This window comes from Sceloporus undulatus, chromosome 5 (assembly GCF_019175285.1).
Source record: "Sceloporus undulatus isolate JIND9_A2432 ecotype Alabama chromosome 5, SceUnd_v1.1, whole genome shotgun sequence".
In the NCBI taxonomy this organism is placed as follows: domain Eukaryota; kingdom Metazoa; phylum Chordata; class Lepidosauria; order Squamata; family Phrynosomatidae; genus Sceloporus; species Sceloporus undulatus.
The window spans coordinates 58,132,345-58,152,250 of NC_056526.1; the positions used below are offsets into that span (position 1 = coordinate 58,132,345).

The 19,906-nt window shown below is 38.5% G+C and overlaps 1 protein-coding gene across 7 annotated transcripts in view; it reads left to right on the forward strand.

Annotated features, from left to right (window-relative positions):
* Positions 1 to 19,906, forward strand: part of GRIP1 (glutamate receptor interacting protein 1) — a 308,504-nt gene that overhangs the window by 194,991 nt on the left and 93,607 nt on the right. For all 7 annotated transcript variants that reach the window (XM_042468137.1, XM_042468139.1, XM_042468138.1 and 4 more), the window contains exons 3-4: positions 16,857 to 16,992; positions 18,302 to 18,447. In XM_042468137.1, the coding sequence (XP_042324071.1) occupies positions 16,857 to 16,992; positions 18,302 to 18,447 (282 nt within the window). The remainder of the gene's footprint in view (positions 1 to 16,856; positions 16,993 to 18,301; positions 18,448 to 19,906) is intronic.

Consider the following 19,906-nt stretch of genomic DNA (forward strand, 5'->3'; position numbering starts at 1 on the left):
CTGGCTGAACATTGAAAACACCACTCACTAAACTGCTAATGCCAGGACAGAACTGTGACAGTTAAAGTACTATAGCAGCACTGTAATTCTGTAGTGTGAATTGGCTGATTTTGACAAAGCTATCTGGAGACATTCTCCAGGTTTGTAGCCCCCAAAAGTATCTTTTGTGAATTCTGTTTCAGTGACAGAATTATTGGAACAATTTCTCCATATATGGCATTATGCTTGTTTCCCAAGTTGTAGTGGCCATTTTCAGTTCAAATAGGGAGGTTTCTAGAAGCTAAACTGGAGGGCATCCATAATTCACCAAGCAATAATATACGATATCATCCAAAATCTTCAAAACAATTATAATTTTATTGGGCCAGCCAAAATGCACATTGCACATGTTGCAAGCTTTTGAAATTACACTGGCTTCTTCATCAGGCAAAGAATCATACAAGAGAAAGAAAGGGTGTGGGGGAATTGACAATGTTAGTCATAGTCCTACATTTGGTCAAGATTTTGTGATTGTTGTTTTCAGTCCGGATGGTCTGGAAGGGTATTCATGCAGGTGGGCCCTCCTCCTTCTGGCCATGTGAGTACTGGAAGATTCAGCCTAGGAAATAAACTTTAAATTCCATAAGCAAGACAAAAAGCTACTGCCTTTGAGATCAGTTTGTCTTGAATCTTTTATGCAGCTACAATCTCCTTTGTTAGGAACAGAACTCTGAATTTCTCAGGAAGCCTCCATGTTTTTGCTTCAGGAAAACCTTTATGTGTTGTTAAGGTAAAACATGACAATGCAGTCCCAATTTAAAAGAGAAAAGTGTTTTACCTTTGTCTGAGATAGCAGTCTCAAATAGTAAAGCCCCAGTCCATTGACTCTCTCTTTAAAATTTAGCTGTGGCAGCTCATATTATGAGAAGACATAACTCAGAATAGACAATAGAATAGACAATGCTTAGCAAAATATAAGGTAGTAGAAAAAGAGAAAGATCACATTCCAGATAAACTTAATCAAAGAAGCCACAGCCCTGAGTCTGCAAGACCTGAACAGATCCATTGATGTAGGGTGATAGGATCCTCATCCATAGGATCACCATAAGTCAAAGTCAACTTGATGGCAAGTAACAGCAAACAAGAGAGAAATTCGTATGATATACAAAAAAGATCCTGCAGCACCTTTGAGACTATGAGGCAGTACAGACTGGCACTTTGTGCCAGCTTGACTGCATACTAGGGGTGAAGAAGGACTGAGCTTTTCTTTCTCCACCAGGGCGCCATCTTGGCATGCACCTATTTACACAGGGTGCACCACAATGACATCCCTCCTGTGCAGTGCCCAATCAGTGTTGTGCACAAGGGGCGTCATAACGCCATGTCGCGGCGGTTATGGTGCCCCTTCTATGGGGCTTCTTTTTGCTCCATGCACAGGCTGTGACATATGGTTGCTGTGGAATGCTTCCAGGGCTGAAAGGGGCGATATTGAGCTGCCCATCTGTTGAGCCCCTAACTGGAAGATAGAAAGCTGGTAGCATGAGCTTTTGTAGACTTGAGCCTGCTTTCTGAGATGAATATGGTGAAGTGAAAGACCAGGGACAGACCTATATAGAATTCTGTGTATGAGAATGTCCATAGGAATGCAAAACTTGGTGAGTGTGGAGATGAGGCGACAAGTTCAATTTTAGCTATGGTCATTGAGGAACAAGGCAAAGATGTTGCTTAAAGCCAAGGTTAATAGATAACCATATGAATGAGTATTGGGCTGTAGTGTGGGATCCAAAAAGAAGATGTGATCAACTGGCCAAAGTAGCCCTCATTTGGTTAGTGTTATAATGTGTTTAGTGTGCCAGGAAACCATTGTCTCTGCTCAGCCCAATGCTGATGGACTGCAGTTTGTTGATATACTACTCTAATTCTGCTCTTTCTCTTTCAAATTTTCCTTTGTAGTATTTTTGTTCAATGACCACTGTTCTGAGGTCCAAGATGAAATGTCAGGAAAACTGAAGATTCATATGATAATCATTTGTGGTGTTTTATGCATAAGTTTCATGATTTTGTACATTTTTTTTTCTGGTGCAAAGGTATAAAGATTTGTAACAGTTTTGACTGAGCAAATCTCGAGATTTTTCAATACTTTAATTATTCCATGTGATATCTTTTTAATATATCCCTTAAAAGTCCCTTAATTTTTTTTTTAGGTTGCTTTAAAAAAGAAGCTAAATTTCTATTCCAAATGTATGACTGTTCATTTTTATTATACTGATGATTTTACTGGTGTTGTCAGTAAAGCCATTGTCAGAAAAAATGTAGCATCTAAAACCCAAGAGATGATAACAAAAAATGAATTATCTCAACAAATTGTTTCTTTACTTATCAGCACTGACAGAAATTTATTTAAAATTGTACTGGGGAAAAGTTTGTGTAATACAGGAAATTAGAAGAGGTTCTTCAAGTTCCCTGATAAACAAGATAATTAACTCTGTTGATTGCATTTATTCAGTACAATTATCCTCATTTCTAATTTCTGACAGCTGAAGGCCATAAACGATGTTCATGCAATACATGTGCCTATGCTAGTACAATTATTCCATATCTTTTTTTAAAAAAGAGAGAGAACATAATTTATACTTTACATTTTCCAGTCTTCAAAAAGATCCCACTCCACTTACTTTCTTTTTTTCACACTCAAATACCATTTCCCATAATTTGTTAGCATTTCTACACAATTTCTATGATTCACTATTTGGAAACTATTACTGGTTATCATTACTTTCAAAAAGCAGCGTGAACTAAAAATTGTCATATGCTGATTTAAACATGAGGAGGGAAGATAATACTACAGTGGTGCTGTGAATGGTTAAATATAGGCACATCTCGTCTTAAGGTACTTTATTCTCTCTTTGTTGAATATAGTACACTGTAATGAGACGATATTCCATTATGTGTAAGTTGTCTGAATTACTGATGAGCTGCCATCACAAAGCCCACCATCCATTAGCAAATGAGCCTAATTAATAGAGATAGTGCATGTAATCTGTGAGCCACATGGTTCAGTGAGTACTAGGAAGCACTCCCCTTTCTATACAAACGCTGTGTCTGTCTTTGAAGCATGCAGGTTTCTGAACTAGAGCCACCTGTATTCACCTGACTAAAAATTGTCCACACAAAAAAACAGGGGGGGGGGGGGGGAGACACAAGTTCTTTATGTAACCCCCCAAGCTCTAAAGCAGAGGTAGGTTGGGAACTGCATTACCATAGGATGCTATGGAGCCCCATCACCATTGCTGTTCATGTCCCCATCCTGCAAACTTGCTGTTTTCATCTCTTCCTAATTTGGAGAAAAAGTTGATAGATGACTTTTAAAACAAATAAGAAGATCAAAATACTGCAAACATGGTAAATTGGCCAATAGCATCAGTACCACTTTGAAGTCAAAGGTCTCTGGGCAGTTCCCAAAATAGCAATAGAACTATAAAATGTGTAAATAAAACATAACATTTATTCTGCTGTCTCTGTGCTACTGCTGAACATGCCTCTAAATGGGCTACAGACATTTCCCAGAATTCCCTGCAGTGATACTGTTATAGCACTGAACTTGTTTAAGTATGCTTGTTGAGACAAGACAGTACTGGTGGGCTAAAAGGAACACATGGGTATCATCCTTTATTTCCTTTACTTCTGCCAGATGATTCTCTGGTGGAAAATGGGAGATTTTTCAAAAGGATAGAGCCATGATCCAGTGTGATAGGTATGTGACATCTAAGTGAGAGATAGCACACTTCAAAATTTTAAGGAGTCTCATTGCTACATTTTTCCCTAATAGCTTCCCAGAAGCTAGCACTGTGAAAGATATGAGGTGATAGAGGTATTGAAAATACATAACAGAAATTTCTTTTTGACTTATTTTGCTACAAATTACCAGTACAAAATCCAGCTCAGATCAGAAGATTCTGAATTATTAAATTGGAGCATGTAGTGTCAAAATTGAAGAGGATTTAACACACTGCCAACTCTTATTGGGGTGGACTAATTTATTGTACTACATTTTGATTTTTTAAAATTGTTTTCATATTTTTTTCAGTCATTTGTCTTCATAGGCTTCTCATTTAGGTTGAGGTCTGGACTTCCCTTTCATTGCCATTAAAATTGTAATTAACTTGCTTCTCTGAGACTTAAATTAAGACTTCATGTTTTAGAGCTGGCATTAGACCAAATTTATCCTTGGATCTCCAGAGACATTCCTTTAAAAAGATTGGGAATGTAAAGCCTAATGATAGCAAAAGCAGAAGATCCAACATTTGCACACTCCAGTACATGCTGTTTATTCAGTAATTTTAGTAGGCATTGGCCTTATTAATAGGAATAAAGCTCCCTAGCCAGAGTTTCTGTTAGAAAGGATAAATGTTAGGCCTTCCCTTCTAATCAAGGTCTCCTGGCCTTTGAATACACAAAGATTTGTCCTGTGTCTGCCTCTGTATCAACAGTAATTGTTTCTAGGAGGATGTAGTGTATTTGTGCTTTGATGGCTTCACCCACCTTGTACAAGTCAAGTCAATGAAAGGTTAATGTGAACCTTTAATGCATTTATCAAAGGTTCTCCTTTTAAGGTAATCACTTAGCTTCACATTCAGAACTTGATCATGCATTCATTCAACTAAATCAATGACAAACCTCTCAGAATAAAACAAGGACCAACAACATTTCCTTTCATCACAACATCAGATTTGGTTATGAGTTTTAGTGATTTGTGTGTTGAACTAGGACTATAGAGTCCAGGGTTCAAGTCTCAGTTTAGCCATAGAAATTCACTGGATCAACCTGAGCAAGTCATACCGTCTCAGCCTCAACCAAAGGCAATGGCAAACCTCCTGAAAAAACCTTGCCAAGAAAACCCCATGATAGCATTAGGGTCACCATAGGTTGGAAATCCTTGACGGCATACAATGACTGTATTTGGTCATTTAGTTGGATTTATTAGAAGTTAACATTCAACAAAAGGCATTTGGTAATATCTTATTTTCATTACATTTGACTGAACTTCAGAATCCATTCCAGGGCTTCAAAAATCTGATTAACCAAAGACTGATGATATAGATGAGTAGCATAATTTGCAGGGTGGAAGTGCTAAAAAATAAATGCTTTAATATACTGTTTGATGATGTCTATGTGGTTGTTCTTAGAAGCCTCTGATTTTGTACAACTCAGATCCAAAACACGCTGCAGAAATAATCCAGTTTGAGACCATTTCAACAAGTCCGTAGCTAGACCTTTAGGGGCCCTGGGGCAGAAAGTAGGGCTCAGTTGGGTGGAGCATTCTCATGCTCCTGAGTCCTACTGTGCGCTGTGAGTGCCATCTTGGCACACCACCATTTTGAGGTCCCTTTGGCTGGGGGCCCAGGGGCGGTACACTGGTTGCCCCAGCCTAGCTACAGGTCTGCACTTTAACTGCCTGGCTCAATAGTAGGGAATTCTGGGAACTATAGTTTTGTGAGACATTTTGCCTTCTCTGTCAGAGAGCTCTGGGGCCATAATAAGCTACAACTCCCAGGGCCAAGACAGTTAAAGCAGTCTCAAAGTGGATTATTTCTGAAGTGTATTTTGGACCTCAATTCCATAAAATGTACAATCTGCCCTTATTTTCAGTTGGCTGTTCCAGCAAACCCAAAGAGCTGGGCTTTGGTTTGGTCATACAAGCACTTAAAACTTTACATGTGATAATGCCTCAGCGTTGAGGTTTTATATGTCAATTTAGATGCAAAATGTATAAAGAAGAATGTTAAAGTGCTGAAAAATTTTATATTCTTTTTGGAAAAAAGTATTGAACAGTATTTATCCTGAGAAATGAACATGTGCTGTGTGTGTCTTGAGTATGTATGCCAAGTGCATGGTATCCCCTCCTCCCAATCTTTGCAAACTAAGGTTATTGCAGCATTGCTAATCAGTAGTAGCATTCCCAAAACTCATGCTACCAGTTTCTTCCAGTTAGTCTCAAAGATGCTACTAGATCCCTTTGCATACAGCATTTCCCCTGTTAGCCACTAATATGAAATGAGTCAGGACAAATTAGAAATTGATCCTATCTAATGACATGCTACCCCATTTGCACACCATGTTTTTTGTGTGATAACTAGTACAATAGCTTGTCACAGTTACAACCTTATCACATTAATGCAGTACACTTCAATTGGAAACAAGCTGAGCCAGATAAGCTTATCTTTTGATAAGTTACCACATTAAGCTGGTCATGTGAGTTGGCCTCAAGTTGGCTTTACATGAGTCTTGGCTGCCACATCAGAAATTAAATGCAAGACAGTTACTAAATAGACATAGCAAAAAGGCTCAGATTTTATAGGCTGCAGAGATGCTGAGTAGAATCTTGCCATGCAAACAGTAGGAAGGTGGGTGACCAAGTTCAAAGTAGTTAAAAATAAAATAAAAGGAGCTATGCTGGTTCAAACAGTCAAGGGTAAGCTTTACTCAGGACAGGAGGCTATTATCAGAACAGACTACAGAAAAACAGAATGATTCCCAATTGGAAAAGGGGTCAGACTAAGTTGTATTTTATCTCCCTGTATATTCAACTTGCATGGAGGAAATATCATACGCAGAGCAAGTTTAGACATGGAATGAAGATCAGAGGAAGGAACATCAACAATCTAAGATATGCAGACAACATCATACTACTAGCAGATAACATCAAAGACTTGAAACAATTACTAACAGAAATCAGAGACAAAAGTGCCAAGGCAGGCTTAGTGTTGAACATTCAGAAAACAAAAGTAATAAGCACAGAAGAGTTACAGAAATTGGATGCAGACAACAAAGATTGAAATAGTTTAGTATTTACAAGATCATAAAGTGTAAAGACATAAATTGAGGATTGTCCAAGCCATTGTATTTCCCATCACAACATACAGATGTGAATGCTGAACAGTTCTGTGGAACACCAGAAAGAACATGATACTAATGTAGGAATTAAAAGCAGAAAGCAGATAGGAAGAAAACATACTTTTTTGACCTGTGGTGCACTAGATGGATAGACTCAATCAAGGAGGTCATGGCTCTGAGCTTGTGGAACTTGAGCAGAGCTGCTGAGGACAGAGGGGCTTGGAGATGTCTCATTCATGAGGATGCCATGAGTCAAATTCGACTCAATTGCAGCTTACAACAAACGGCAAGAGGAAGGAATCCAGAGTTGGTCAATGGACTAGCCAAGATGCCATGAAAGTATGCTTCTTCAGAACTCTGTCAAAGTAAATGATACAAAAAATTAGGGGATGTTGCAAAGAAAGAAAAAAGCCCAAGTAAGTTGTGGCCAAGAAATACCACAATTAAACTTATTCTCAAAATGGGTATCATCGACTGAATGAATCAGTAGTAGGCATGCAGGTACCTGGTTGCACTGTATGCTGAGAAAAGCAATGACCAGTCTCTGTTTTTGAAAACAGAACAATTGGTTTCAATTTGAGATATCGTTCCTTTCCCTTGTGTAAAAAATGCAGGTTGTTGAGAGCAGAATTATAAAGAAACATAAAAGCATTTACATAAGCAAAACTGGAGATTACATTTTAGGTGGTGCACGTGAATTGATTGAAGTCAAATTGGAAAATTCACTATTACTGAGTGGTGGAGAAACATGGAGCCCTCAATATGAAGTCCCTCCTGTACTTTCAGTAGTTTATAGAAGTTGGAATCCTGGCACTTGCAGCTTATCACTATTATTTACAATTCCTCTTTTATAAAACTATTTAAGATATGGCAAACTTGTCTTTCTTTGCATTACTGGGTTAGCCTAGTACAGAATCGGGGATCATGTGGCATGCTTGGTGTTGCTGCTGAACTGCAGTCTCAGCATTCTTCATCATTGACTACGTTGACTAAGGCCACTGGAAATTGCAGTCTTAATGCATCTGGAGGATGGCACAATTCCCACCTGCAGCATAATAGGGAGAGAGAATTCACTGACTGATAAAATATTTTTTTTAAAGTAAAACTTCAAATTATATATAACTTGGAAGTGTAGGCGAATGAAAGTTGTAATTAAAAATGTGGAGTGCTAGAAAATAAGACTCCTTTGGATTGTATAGAAAACTATTCATTCTGCTTGTCTTCCATTTTAATGAGCTGATTATGCATCCTTCAGCATAAAAATAGAATCAAAGATCTCAGCTGTTACTGAAATAAATCAAAGTTCACTCACAGACATTAAAATTGATGTGAACAGGTGGGATACACTTCCATTTAACTGTGCCATAGGAAAATGGCTATAATAAAGATGGCAATAAAAAGGCTATTTCTCCATTTTACTAATGATGTTCTTTGCAAATGATGTTCATTTCTATCTTACATTATAAACAAATACTATTAATATAGTTCAGCCTGCACAAAAATATTCTGAAATGTAAATAGTTTGCAACTATATCTCATGTAAGTAGTTTCTATTGGTAATAACCTTTTCTGTATAAATCAGACAGATGATTAATGGTTTCAACCGTGTAATAAATGACCAAGATGTACTGTTTTCTTTTCGATGACTATTTTGCCCGATGATGAATTGGGAGAGTGAGACTTTTATCTCTGGCTTTTGCTGACCATCCAGTTTGCTCTGCGTGCCTAAAATGTAACTGATTCTCACTATTTTAGGTATTATATTTCTAAAGTTAATCTTGATACAACAATGCAAATCTGCCCCATATGCATTTATTAATTTCATCTGTACTTGCCAGGTGAATTTTGGCAGTGTTTTACATTGATCTTCCTGGTAAGGTAAATATCTTAGAAGTATTGTTTACTTGTTTCTGTCTCTTTATTTGTAATTCCCAGCTTCTTATTTCCTTCTTAATTCTGTCTTTTTCTTTTGATCCCCATTAGCCACTGTCCTCCTTATCCTTTCCAAAGAAACTGTAAGCATCATACCATGCATCTGCAGAATTCTCTTCTGTGGAGTTTATCACACAGGAGGAATTTCTCTTAATTTCAAATGAAAAGAAAGTGGGGCCAGAACACATTCACATGGATTCTCTAGCTCACGAATGTACGTGAATTCGAATTGCGTTCAAACTGACTTCCCATTGCCCGAAAATAGCTTGCCATTGCCCGAAATTGTGTGTGGTAGTCTCTCACGCAATAACGTTAAACCCCTTGATTGCGTTCAGATTGCCATTGGATTATACTTCCAAATTCCCTTGTCTGATAACATCCTGTGTCTTTACATCCCATCCAGCTCCCTTTTGATCTCTTAAGCCTAAAACACTTTCTTTCTCTCAATTCCCATATCTGCTTGTTTTCTGTTTTGACACTGTTTAGAGAATTCTTCCCCCTCATAAACATCTGTTTCAGCCACCTTTTAGAAAAACTTTAAAATGTACCTTTTCCTCATATATTCCTAATGTTTTAACCATCTTTCTTTCTTTCTTTCTTTCATCTTAGTGTCTCTCTGCTCCCTTACTCCCTACCATATTTTCATTGTGTATCATCTCAATGCTATCCTGTAATTCTTTAGATATAATTTGGGGGGAGGGTTGGGGACTTTGGAATTTTGAATGCATTTCTCTTTTAATTGTATGTTATTTTACTAATCCCTGAGATTAGTAAATATAATAACAATTATTATTATTATTATTATTATTATTATTATTATTATTATTATTATTCATTTTGTGTATGGTGCCTAGCAGTTGTAGGTAATGATGGTGGTAATCATTCAAATACTTCTAAAATATGTTGTATATGAAAAGTTAAATGTGCGTTAATCTTGAATCTTTGTTTCTCAAATATGACAACTAGATATAGTATTGATGATGTCATATGATTTAGTCACAAAATGGTACTGGACTAAATTATATTGAGGCAGAGTTAGGACTTCTGTGTGCCTCTTTCCATTAGTCTGCCTGCTGCATTTTACAGTAGCTGTAGCTTCCAAACATTTTTCAAGCCAACATAGAGCACATTACAGTAGTCTAATTGGAAGGTAACCAAGGCATGAATCTAGCTAGCTAGCTAGATCTACTTTCTGTAAGAAAGGGCACAGCTGGCACACTAGGCAAAGCTGGGCAAAGGCACTCCTGACCATCAAAGCAACTGGGTTTTCAGGAGCAACACTGGGTCTAAGAGTACCCCTAAGCTACAAATCTGATATTTCAGAGGGAGTGCAACTCCACTCAGAACAGGCTGCAATCCTATTCCAGGTTAATGTTCATATTGACCAGCAGCACTTCTCTCTTGTCTAGATTAAGTCTCACTGACAAAAGAGACTGCCCAAAATGCCAGCTTTGGGGTGACGTGGGGGCGTGGTGTATGCTCAGCGCATACCCTGACACTGGCCCCAAGCCGGTGTCATGCTGCCCTGCTGACCACATGGCAAGAGGCATCACGGCATTTCTGTGGTGTAGCAGTTAAATGCACCATGCCATGCAAATGCTGAAAAGCCATGGCAGCAGCAAGGGCGCCTTTTTTCTGTTCCCAAACGGAGCGTCATTTTGCCACTCTTTTTTGGGCTGGAAAAACTTCAGATCAGGGCTGCAGCATGCAGTTTCCCTGGCCCCAGTCCGGCATTCAAAGGGGTGGTGTCACACCACCCCTTTACAGCCATCTGTTTCGACCCTCAGTCTGTTCACCCACATCCAGTCCTACACTATATTCAGATAATGATTCAGTGTGACCACAGGCTCCTTGGCATTCATTGTAAAACAGAGCTACAGCTGGGTATCATCAGCATACAGATAAAACCCAACTCCAAAGCTAAGATACTGGAATCTTAAGAGAAAGGCATGGAACAATACAGGTTCAGATGGACTGATTTTTAGATGATGAATTTGGCATTAAATATTCAGTTTTTGACCTTCCAACCATGCCCCATTTCAAAAGACATCTTAAAACTGGCTGTGCTTTCAGTGAGTTATTGCATATACATCTTGAAATGGGGGGAGGCTATTGTTACACTGTAATCAACTGTACTCTTTCTCTCCCTTTCTTTCTGTAGAAATCACCATTTGGCATATGCTTTATGAGGTTCCAAAGAGTTTTGCTCAGAGATAATAATATATATCAAATTTATTTAAGTGCTGCAGATTCATTTTAAAATTCTGCTCTGGAAAACAGAGTAAAAAGTATTAGGAAGAAGTTGTCTGTCAGAATTTGAGTTCCAGATAGATCCTTGGAACTAACTGAAATTAAGCAGGAAGAGTATTGTCCTAATATTTCACCTAGATGTCTGTTATAGGAAGTGTGTGTGTGTGTGTGCGTATATGTGTTTGTGAAAGAGAAGGAGGGAGACAGAGAGAGAGGTAAAAATATTAAACGATAATATTCTTAATTGCTTGATAGGGGTTCTAACATGATACAACCCCTTGTAAGTTAAGTTAACAAGAATGGCATCTTCAATATTAAGTGCCTTCTTTGGTGAGCATGTTTGCTTGGATAGTAAATTGGCCTGTGCATATAAATGTATCAATTTTTGTTCTTCCTTGCCATTAGTTCATTGTGTATACATTGAACCTTAAGAGACAAGTGAAGGGTTTAACTAGTAAATAATGTACAGAGTACTGGTTACAAGAGGGAAACCCGCTAAATTATAGATTATTCAACTCCCATAGATGAATTTCTTTCCTTCTGGATCTAAAATCCTAATAGGTTATTGAGATTCAATACATTTTAATTTACACTAACGTGGTCTGATCTTTTGTTTATCTTTAGTCATTAAGCAATTTTTAATCACCTCGTTTCTTAGGCTGTATTTTCACTGCAGAAATAGTCCAGTTTGCCTCCACTTTAACTGTCATGGCTCAGTGCTATGGAATTCTGGAAATTGTAGTTCTGTGAAACATTTAAGCCTTCTCTGTCAGAGAGATGTGGTGCCACAATAAACTATAAATCCCATAATTCCATAGCATTGAGCCATGGCAGTTAAAGCATTGAGAAACTAGATTATTTCTGGAGTATAGATGCAGCCACAATAGGACTTGTGTGGTGTAATGGTTTGAGTGCTGGACTATGACTCTGGAGAACAATTTTCAGTGTCTCACTCCCTGCATTGCTATATAATTTGGGGACTGAAGGAAGATTTCATTTGGGGACACAAGTATTATTGGGGAAGGGGCATGCCCTCATTTCCCACCCCTTAGCTGCACTCCTGCCTTGAATTCAAAGGAAAATTTAAAATCCCAGGCATAGTTCTTATCCTGTCTGCTAGTATATCAAATCTCAGTTGATGTAGTGTCAGATCTATGTAGAAAAGAATTATAATTTAAGATTTCTTTCAGTGCTTCTTGCCTGGTTTCTATATTTTCCCCTTTTCAACTGAGAGATAATGCTATTCCTCTTTTTCTGCTTTATCTCTGAATGAAAATACTTTTTGCACCGAGTCTATCTTGCAAAAGAACAAGGGCACATCTTTTCTTGTACTGTAGAATGAAGTTTCTGGTCTGTGTCCTTGAATGTTTAGGCCACAAACCTATTTCTATGTAAGGATTGTGTGACTATTTGAATAAAATATCCTGCTTCTAAGTAAACAACAACAAATAAAATCACCCCTCCCATTACTGCAAAAATGGGAAATCACCATATTCAAGCCTCATTGACTTCAGTGGCATCATGCGCCTGTGGGTGCATGCCCCATTTTGTCCCCCTCCGTTTGCCACCTGCCAACGGGCTAGGGATGCAGACTCCAAGGCTGTGAAAACATAGGGGCAACTGTATATGCTGAAACAGAACAAAAACCATACAGTATTACTAGGAGCTCTTCAGACCAGCACTTTGGGCCTACATATAACAGTACACCAAAACAATTGTGGCAACAAAGAAACAGAAAGTTGATAAATTAAATAAGGGCCCAAAAATCTAAAGGCACCAGATCCTGTCAGATCTTAGAAACTAAGCAGGATTAGCTCCGATTAGTACTTGGATGGGAAACCACCAATGAACATCAGGTGTTATAGGCTATATTTCAGAGGAAGGAACTGGCAAAACCACCTTGTATTATTCCTTGCCATTTAAAACAAACTGTGAAATTCATGGGGTTACTGTAATTTGACAAGTGATTTGAAGGCACACAAGTGCACAGAAACCGTGGAGCACAGCAGAACATTTTTGATATAGTATCTGAATTTAAGAAGGGCAAGATGAGAAGAATAAGGACACATTTCTACAAACAGTCACAGAAAAGGCCTGGAGGTCTTGAGGTTCTTTGTATTCTTGCTGTACTGTCACTTTGGATTTCCTGGTTTCAGATGTGGTGACAGCTGTGTGGTTCAATAGGTGAAGTCCACAAGTTCTCTTCTAATTGACACATTACAACAGAAACAGGGGATACACTTGTGAATCCTTCTCCCCCCCGCCCCCCACAACATCTTTTGGTCCAAATACCACTCCATGAAGGAAAGAATACATTCACAAAGCAGCACCCTTGTTCTTTTCATTGTAACTCTAATTTAAAATCATTGTTGTCAGTATCGTTATTGTTGTTGTTGTCAGTGTTATTCTCATCATTGTCATTCCATCAAGGAACAAAGCAATGCAAATGTGATGAACAAGGTGGAAAAGGTCGTAACATCCAATTAGCGTTATGAATGTGTCGTATGGGGGAGCAGAGAAGCCTGTGCATTTGAAGGATTACTTCTGTCATGTCATGCTTACTTTTTTACTACCCAATGCCTCTTTTTATTGACAGAAAAGTGTATGGTGTGCTACCTCTGCATATAAATATAAGTAAATATCACAGTGAGCTATGGATCAGATTATTACATTACCTCCCTTTTGTACACTGGTGTTATAGCTGTATTTAGAAGCAAACTTAAAATGTATAGCCTCATCTTTCCCTTGTTCTCTCAGAAGTAAGTGCTGCAGATTTAAATAGGACTCACTCCCACATAAGAGCGTACAGGGCTCCATTCCCACTGGCTTATAACGCGGATCAGGACGCGAATCATGGGTGCATCATTTCCATTTGAGCGTGCATTCAATCCGCATTGCTCCAATATTGTTCCCATTGGAATTCGAATCTGAATCGTTTTATCCTGAAAAACCTGAATTATTGGTCGATAAACTAGTTTGTTTTTTTTAAAAAAAAAAGCGGCTTTTTAGCAAGTTTTCCTGTGCCTCCTGAATCTGATTCAGGGCAAATGAATGGGAACAAAAGGGTGTCTGATTTGGGAACTTGGGGATGGGAGGATAAGTGCTCAAGGGGCTGGCCTGGGGGTGTCACCCGCTTGTTCTCTTTCCTGCATTGCCGGCCCCATTTTCTTCTGTTCACACAACCTTTCCCCCAGTGGATCGGGAAGCAGGGTAAGGCGATCGCGCTACATTGAGCTCCAAAGACAGTAAACACATTACTCCCCCTGCAACCTCCCCCTTGCTCCACATTCATAGACCAATGTGTGAGGAGAGCCATTGAACACCTTTTTAAACTATTATTTTTTTTCTTTCTTTTTTCTTTTTTCGCCTCTGCCTGAGCACCTGAGCAGCAGATGGGCTTTGCAGTACATGCCTGCTTGATCGCCCCCCCCCCCCAGACAGCACAGGGATTTGGGGCAAATAGAGGCTCCTCTTCTCTCTTTCCCAGAGGGAGTCTGGGGAGACACAGAAGAGCCTGGACGCAAAGGGGTTTGGGGCAAATAGAGGCTCCTGTTCTCTCTTTCCCAGAGGGAGCCTGGGGAGACACACAGAAGAGCCTGGATGCAAAGGGGTTTCGGGTGAATAGAGGCTCCTCTTCTCTCTTCCAGAGGGAGCCAGGGGAGACACAGAAGAGCCTGAGTGCAAAGGGATTTGAGGGGAATAGAGGCTCCCTTTTCCCTTTCCCAGAGGGGAAAAGCACCTAAGCATCTGATTGGCTGTGACGTCAAGCACTTAGGCGCTTGATTGACAGCTGCTTTTAAAAAAAGAAGTCCCGGAAGGGCAATGGGGATGGGGAGCAAAATAACCCGCTTCAAATTACCACAGGGAAAATACCAATGGGAACGAAAACGGGTAAAAAAAAACCGGGTCTGTTTGCACCCATTTTTAATGGGAATGATGGGTCAGATCGAGTCAGAATTCGAGTCAGAGTCGCAGCGAAATAAGCCGCTTTTTTTGCCCAGTGGGAATGGGGCCCAGGATTGCAAGCTTAACCAGAGGAATTATAAATGCTTCCCTTGAGTAGCTCTAGTAAACAAACAGTTGTGCTTGTTCATTCAGCGTAAATGAAAAGCATTATAGAAGAAGCTAACAAAATAAGGATTTAATTAATCTGGTTTATGAGAAAGAGTGTCAGGGACACCTAGACTCAATTTCTTTGTAATACCAAACCTGTTAGAGAAAATAAATAATGCAAACTTGTCAAATGCACTTCGTATGTGCAGCTCATGAGTTCTTATTTCTTCCCAAGTATGATGCATAAGAAAGTATATAGTACAATCCTAAAGGAGACTACTCAAAAGAAAATCCCACTGTCTAGTGGAGCTTATTACTTAGTAAACATGTTTAGGAATCCAGGTTTAGGGCCTAGATCGAAATAACTATTCCATTCATTGCACATGCCTAATGGGGGCTTTTCATCTGTGTTGCTCAAAGAGTTTTCCCCCATGTATTATTATCATCTCTACAGTCACAGACATGTAATTGAACAGACAAGGGCACATGCGTAGATAACATGTACAAGGCTTCTGCAGAAGTAAATCCTGTCTTGATTGTTTGGGAATAAAATAATCTGAATTCAAAAGCGCATGCATCAGAATAGAAACTATTAAGACTGATAATGTTAGCAGTTTTCAGGGGTGGGAACTGTGTAGCTGCTGTGTAACTCCCATCAGTCTTAGCCACCATAGGCAATTGGTGAGGAAGGCTGGAAATTTAAACTCCAAAACAGCTGGAGAGCCACACAACTCTCATTCCTGATTTAGAAGTTGGCAAAATCCTTCATATGGAGGCAAATTATCAAATTAGTATTCAACATGGATACTGCAGTTTAAAACAAATGGGATTTCAACAATTTCAAAGTGCTAAAATTCAAAGGTCTAGAACAGAATGCATTTTGGTTTAGAAAATACTATGAAGAAATCATTGTCCAAATGAATTATACGCAGGGAGATACTTTTATTTTACCAAATGCCTTGTATTCCAAATCCAGATTATAAATTCTTTGGGTCACAGTCACAAACAGACTAAAGCACACTTAAACCCACTGGTCACAGTAGGCTTAAGTACATTTAGCTCTATGCTGGGTTGTGGCCGTAAGGTATAAGGTTTTTTTGCAAGCTTGGCACAAGGGAACCGATGGCTGATTTGGTTCTCAGAGCAAATCTCCTTTCTTCTTCTTACAGCTTAAAGATGGTATTTTTAACACAAAAATTAGTTGTTAGCCTTTAAAGCCTTACACTATACTGCCAGTGTGGTGCTGTGGTTTGAACATTGGATTACAACTCTGGAAATCAGGGTTCAAATCCCTACTCTGCCATGGAAACCCATTAACCATGGACAAGTCATACTCTCTCAGCCTCAGATGAAGACAAAGGTACACTTCTGAACAAATCTTGCACACAAAAACCCAAGATAGCGTCACCTCAGGATCACCATAGATCAGAAACTACTTGGAAGTATACATACAAATTCCTTGCAGCAAAGAGTCCTGTGGCACCTTAAAAGCTAACACATTTATTACAAAATACTTGTCTCTGGACCAGAATCCTCTTCATCACATGTAATTGCCACCATTCAGTAAAGAAATATTTTATCAGCTTACGTTGTCATTTGCTGAATGAAATGGTATTGAAATGGCAGAACAAGCAAGCTTTTCTAGTACTAGAAAAGCTAGTATGTGTTCTTTTAAAAAAAACAATCAAATATTAGTTTCTTTGATATTATTTAAAGGTTTTACATTGATAATTATTTTATTTCAACAGAGGAATTCAAGGGCTCAACAATAGTGGAATTAATGAAGAAAGAAGGCACCACTTTGGGGCTTACGGTGTCTGGTGGAATTGACAAGGATGGAAAACCAAGAGTGTCTAACCTTCGTCAAGGAGGAATTGCTGCTAGGTAAACATTTCCCAAGCCAAACAACACAACATAATGTGGTGACCTATGCAGAGCTAAATAAATTAATTGATAAGAGTCAGTCAATTCCTATAAGTTGGTCTATCTGTTCAGAAACAAATAAGTTCTGTTGTTGTTGTTGAGTGGGATGAATTTGAAATTACTATGGTGTGTTCTAAGGTCATCTGAAAATAAATGATTTCCTATGAATCTTTTTAACAAATGATAATTAGCAGTGAGAAATATTTCATAGCTTATAATATGCAAGCATATTTTTTCCCCAAAAAAGTGTTTAATGACTGTGTAGAACATGTCCTCCTACCAATAGGCTAAAACAAAAACAAATAATGCAAATAATTGGAAAGTTATAAAATAGGTTGTGTGGATCAGGGTTAAAATAACCTTTCTGCCTCTAACAGATCAAAGACCGCATTTCTAATGCAAAAAACAGTTGTCAGTTTTTTAAGGCATAGAGCCAGTGTGGTGTAGTAGATGGAGCATGATACTTTTTCTTCACTTAAGTAGAAAATTTTCCTACATGTGATCCAACAGGTTAATTGAGTCCCAATTTGAAGGAAAAATCAGTTTTTAAGTGGTTGAGGTGATGCTGTCTCTTAACACTAAATCTTCCCAAATGGGGAGAGCCCATAGCTCAGCTTGTATCTACACTACAGAATTAATGCAGTTTGGCACCACATTATCAACCATGGATCAATGCTGTGGAATTCTGGTGTTTGTCATTTTGTGAGATATTTACAACTACATGTTTTGTACTTGAATATTTTGTGAGATATCCAGCTACAACTACAACTAGTGCCACAACAAACTAAATATTCTAGTTAAAATTATGTCAAACTGCATTAATTCTGCACTGTGGCAGGAGCCTAAGTCACAGATAAATACAGAAAGACCCTATTACAGTCTTCAGCGTTTCCAAGTAAGAAGATCTCAGGTAGTTAGTGATGCGGGTGATTCCTAATATCCTAGAGAATTGCTGTGAGTTAGAGTAGACAGTACTATGTTAGGTGAACACACAGTTTGAGCTGGTAACATACATCTAGCTATGCTCCATTTCCTTGGGTGGGGGGGGGGGGGCAGGGACCTGTCCACATTTTTCTGTAATTTTCCATAATACCCAATGTGCACTGGTGATGCTGTATAGATACATAATGATCCAGCACAATATCTTGTTGTCATTAAGAAAAGTGGCCTTATTTTATCTGACAAAAATTGTACCAGTCTTTCTACATTTGAAAATAAGGTCACTTGCTTACTAAGTATAGCTTCACTGAAAGAAAGATGTGTGTTGCAGAAGTGACCAACTGGATGTGGGAGACTACATCAAATCTGTGAATGGAATCAATCTAACTAAGTTTCGCCATGATGAAATCATTAGTTTGCTCAAGAATGTTGGTGAGCGGGTTGTCTTGGAAGTGGAGTATGAACTGCCACCAGTTGGTAAGTAATGAATTATAAACTAATAAGTAAGTTTGTAAAATGTCTTTATGTTAGTAAGCTTCATGAGGAAGTTAAAATATTACTAGTCATCCAGTATTAAAACTGTAGTGCCAAATTGTAGCTTGGTACACAATTGTGAATTGAGTTTGAACCGGAGATTTGGAATGAACCCCAAGGACTGTTTTGTCCAAAGGCGGCCTGCCAATGCAGTAATCTATTGCTAAAGCACCCCTAAGAGTTCATTAAGGAGAAGTCACTTTAAAGCCTTCAGGTGCTGAAAAGGGAATCTTCCTTCCTTATTCTCTTCATATAGCCCACTATTTCTGGGAGGATTTCATCCTGCCCCCACATGGACCATGGACCACTTGACTGGTTAATGTCAGTGAAGAACCTTTGGTTATCAAGCTGGTTTTTCCCACATTACAACATTATCATTAAAGCCATACTGTGCTCTTCTTATATGAATAAATGGTAGACATTCACTTATATGAAAGCATGTAAGAGCCTATATTTGGAGACACCAGGGAGAGAAGCTCATCCTTCCCCTCATGATCTCAGTGTCTCAGATGAATTATAGGATTTTTTTTCTCCTTCAATTTTCCCTGGTTTACTTTGTATTGTGTTTACTGAATTTGTAGAATTAAATCAAGTCAAATTGAAACCGTGGTGTACCCTATTTGCATTGTATTCTACTTTTTCAAACAAAGACCTCTGTTGGCTTCTGTTTCTTGATCATATTACCACACACATACCGTAATTTAACAAACACATACAGTGGTATCTGCTGGAGTTTGGTTCCAGGAATCTTCGTGAATACCAAAATCCATGGATGCTCAATGGCATAGTAAAATTGTGTTCCATATAAAATAGTAAAACCCTGCAAGAGTTGCTTTTTAGAATGTATATATTGTTTTAATATTTTCAGTCGAGGATGGTTCAATCCACAGATAAAGAATCTTTGGATATGGAGGGTTGACTGTATATACACATACAGCATTATACTATATTTTAAAACATTTAAGACTTTGAAATGAGTAAATAACAGCACTTTAGGGTTAACAAGAGTAGAACTAAGAGATAAATTGAAGTGTGTGGGCTTGGATCTGGTCTGAGTGTTTGGTGAAGCCAACTTGAGATAAAAGATATAATACCTTTAAAAATGTCTGGGAGAGAAATAAAATAAATAGGTGACATCTTCTCTTATAGTACCCTTGTCAGTAGCCCAATAAAAAAGTTGATTGTAATGTAGAAAAAACAACAACAAAGACTCCAAACTGGTGTAAGTCATCAGCCATCACTTGAGTCAAGTGTAACCACAAAAGTGAAGGATAGCTTTGGTCTTTATCTGGCTGAAAGATTTTCTTGCAGTATGGACATCGAGAGGATTGTAGAGGAGAACTAGAGAAACACAGATTTTTTTATGTTGAGTTGCAGCAGATGTCTCAGTAAATACCGTAGT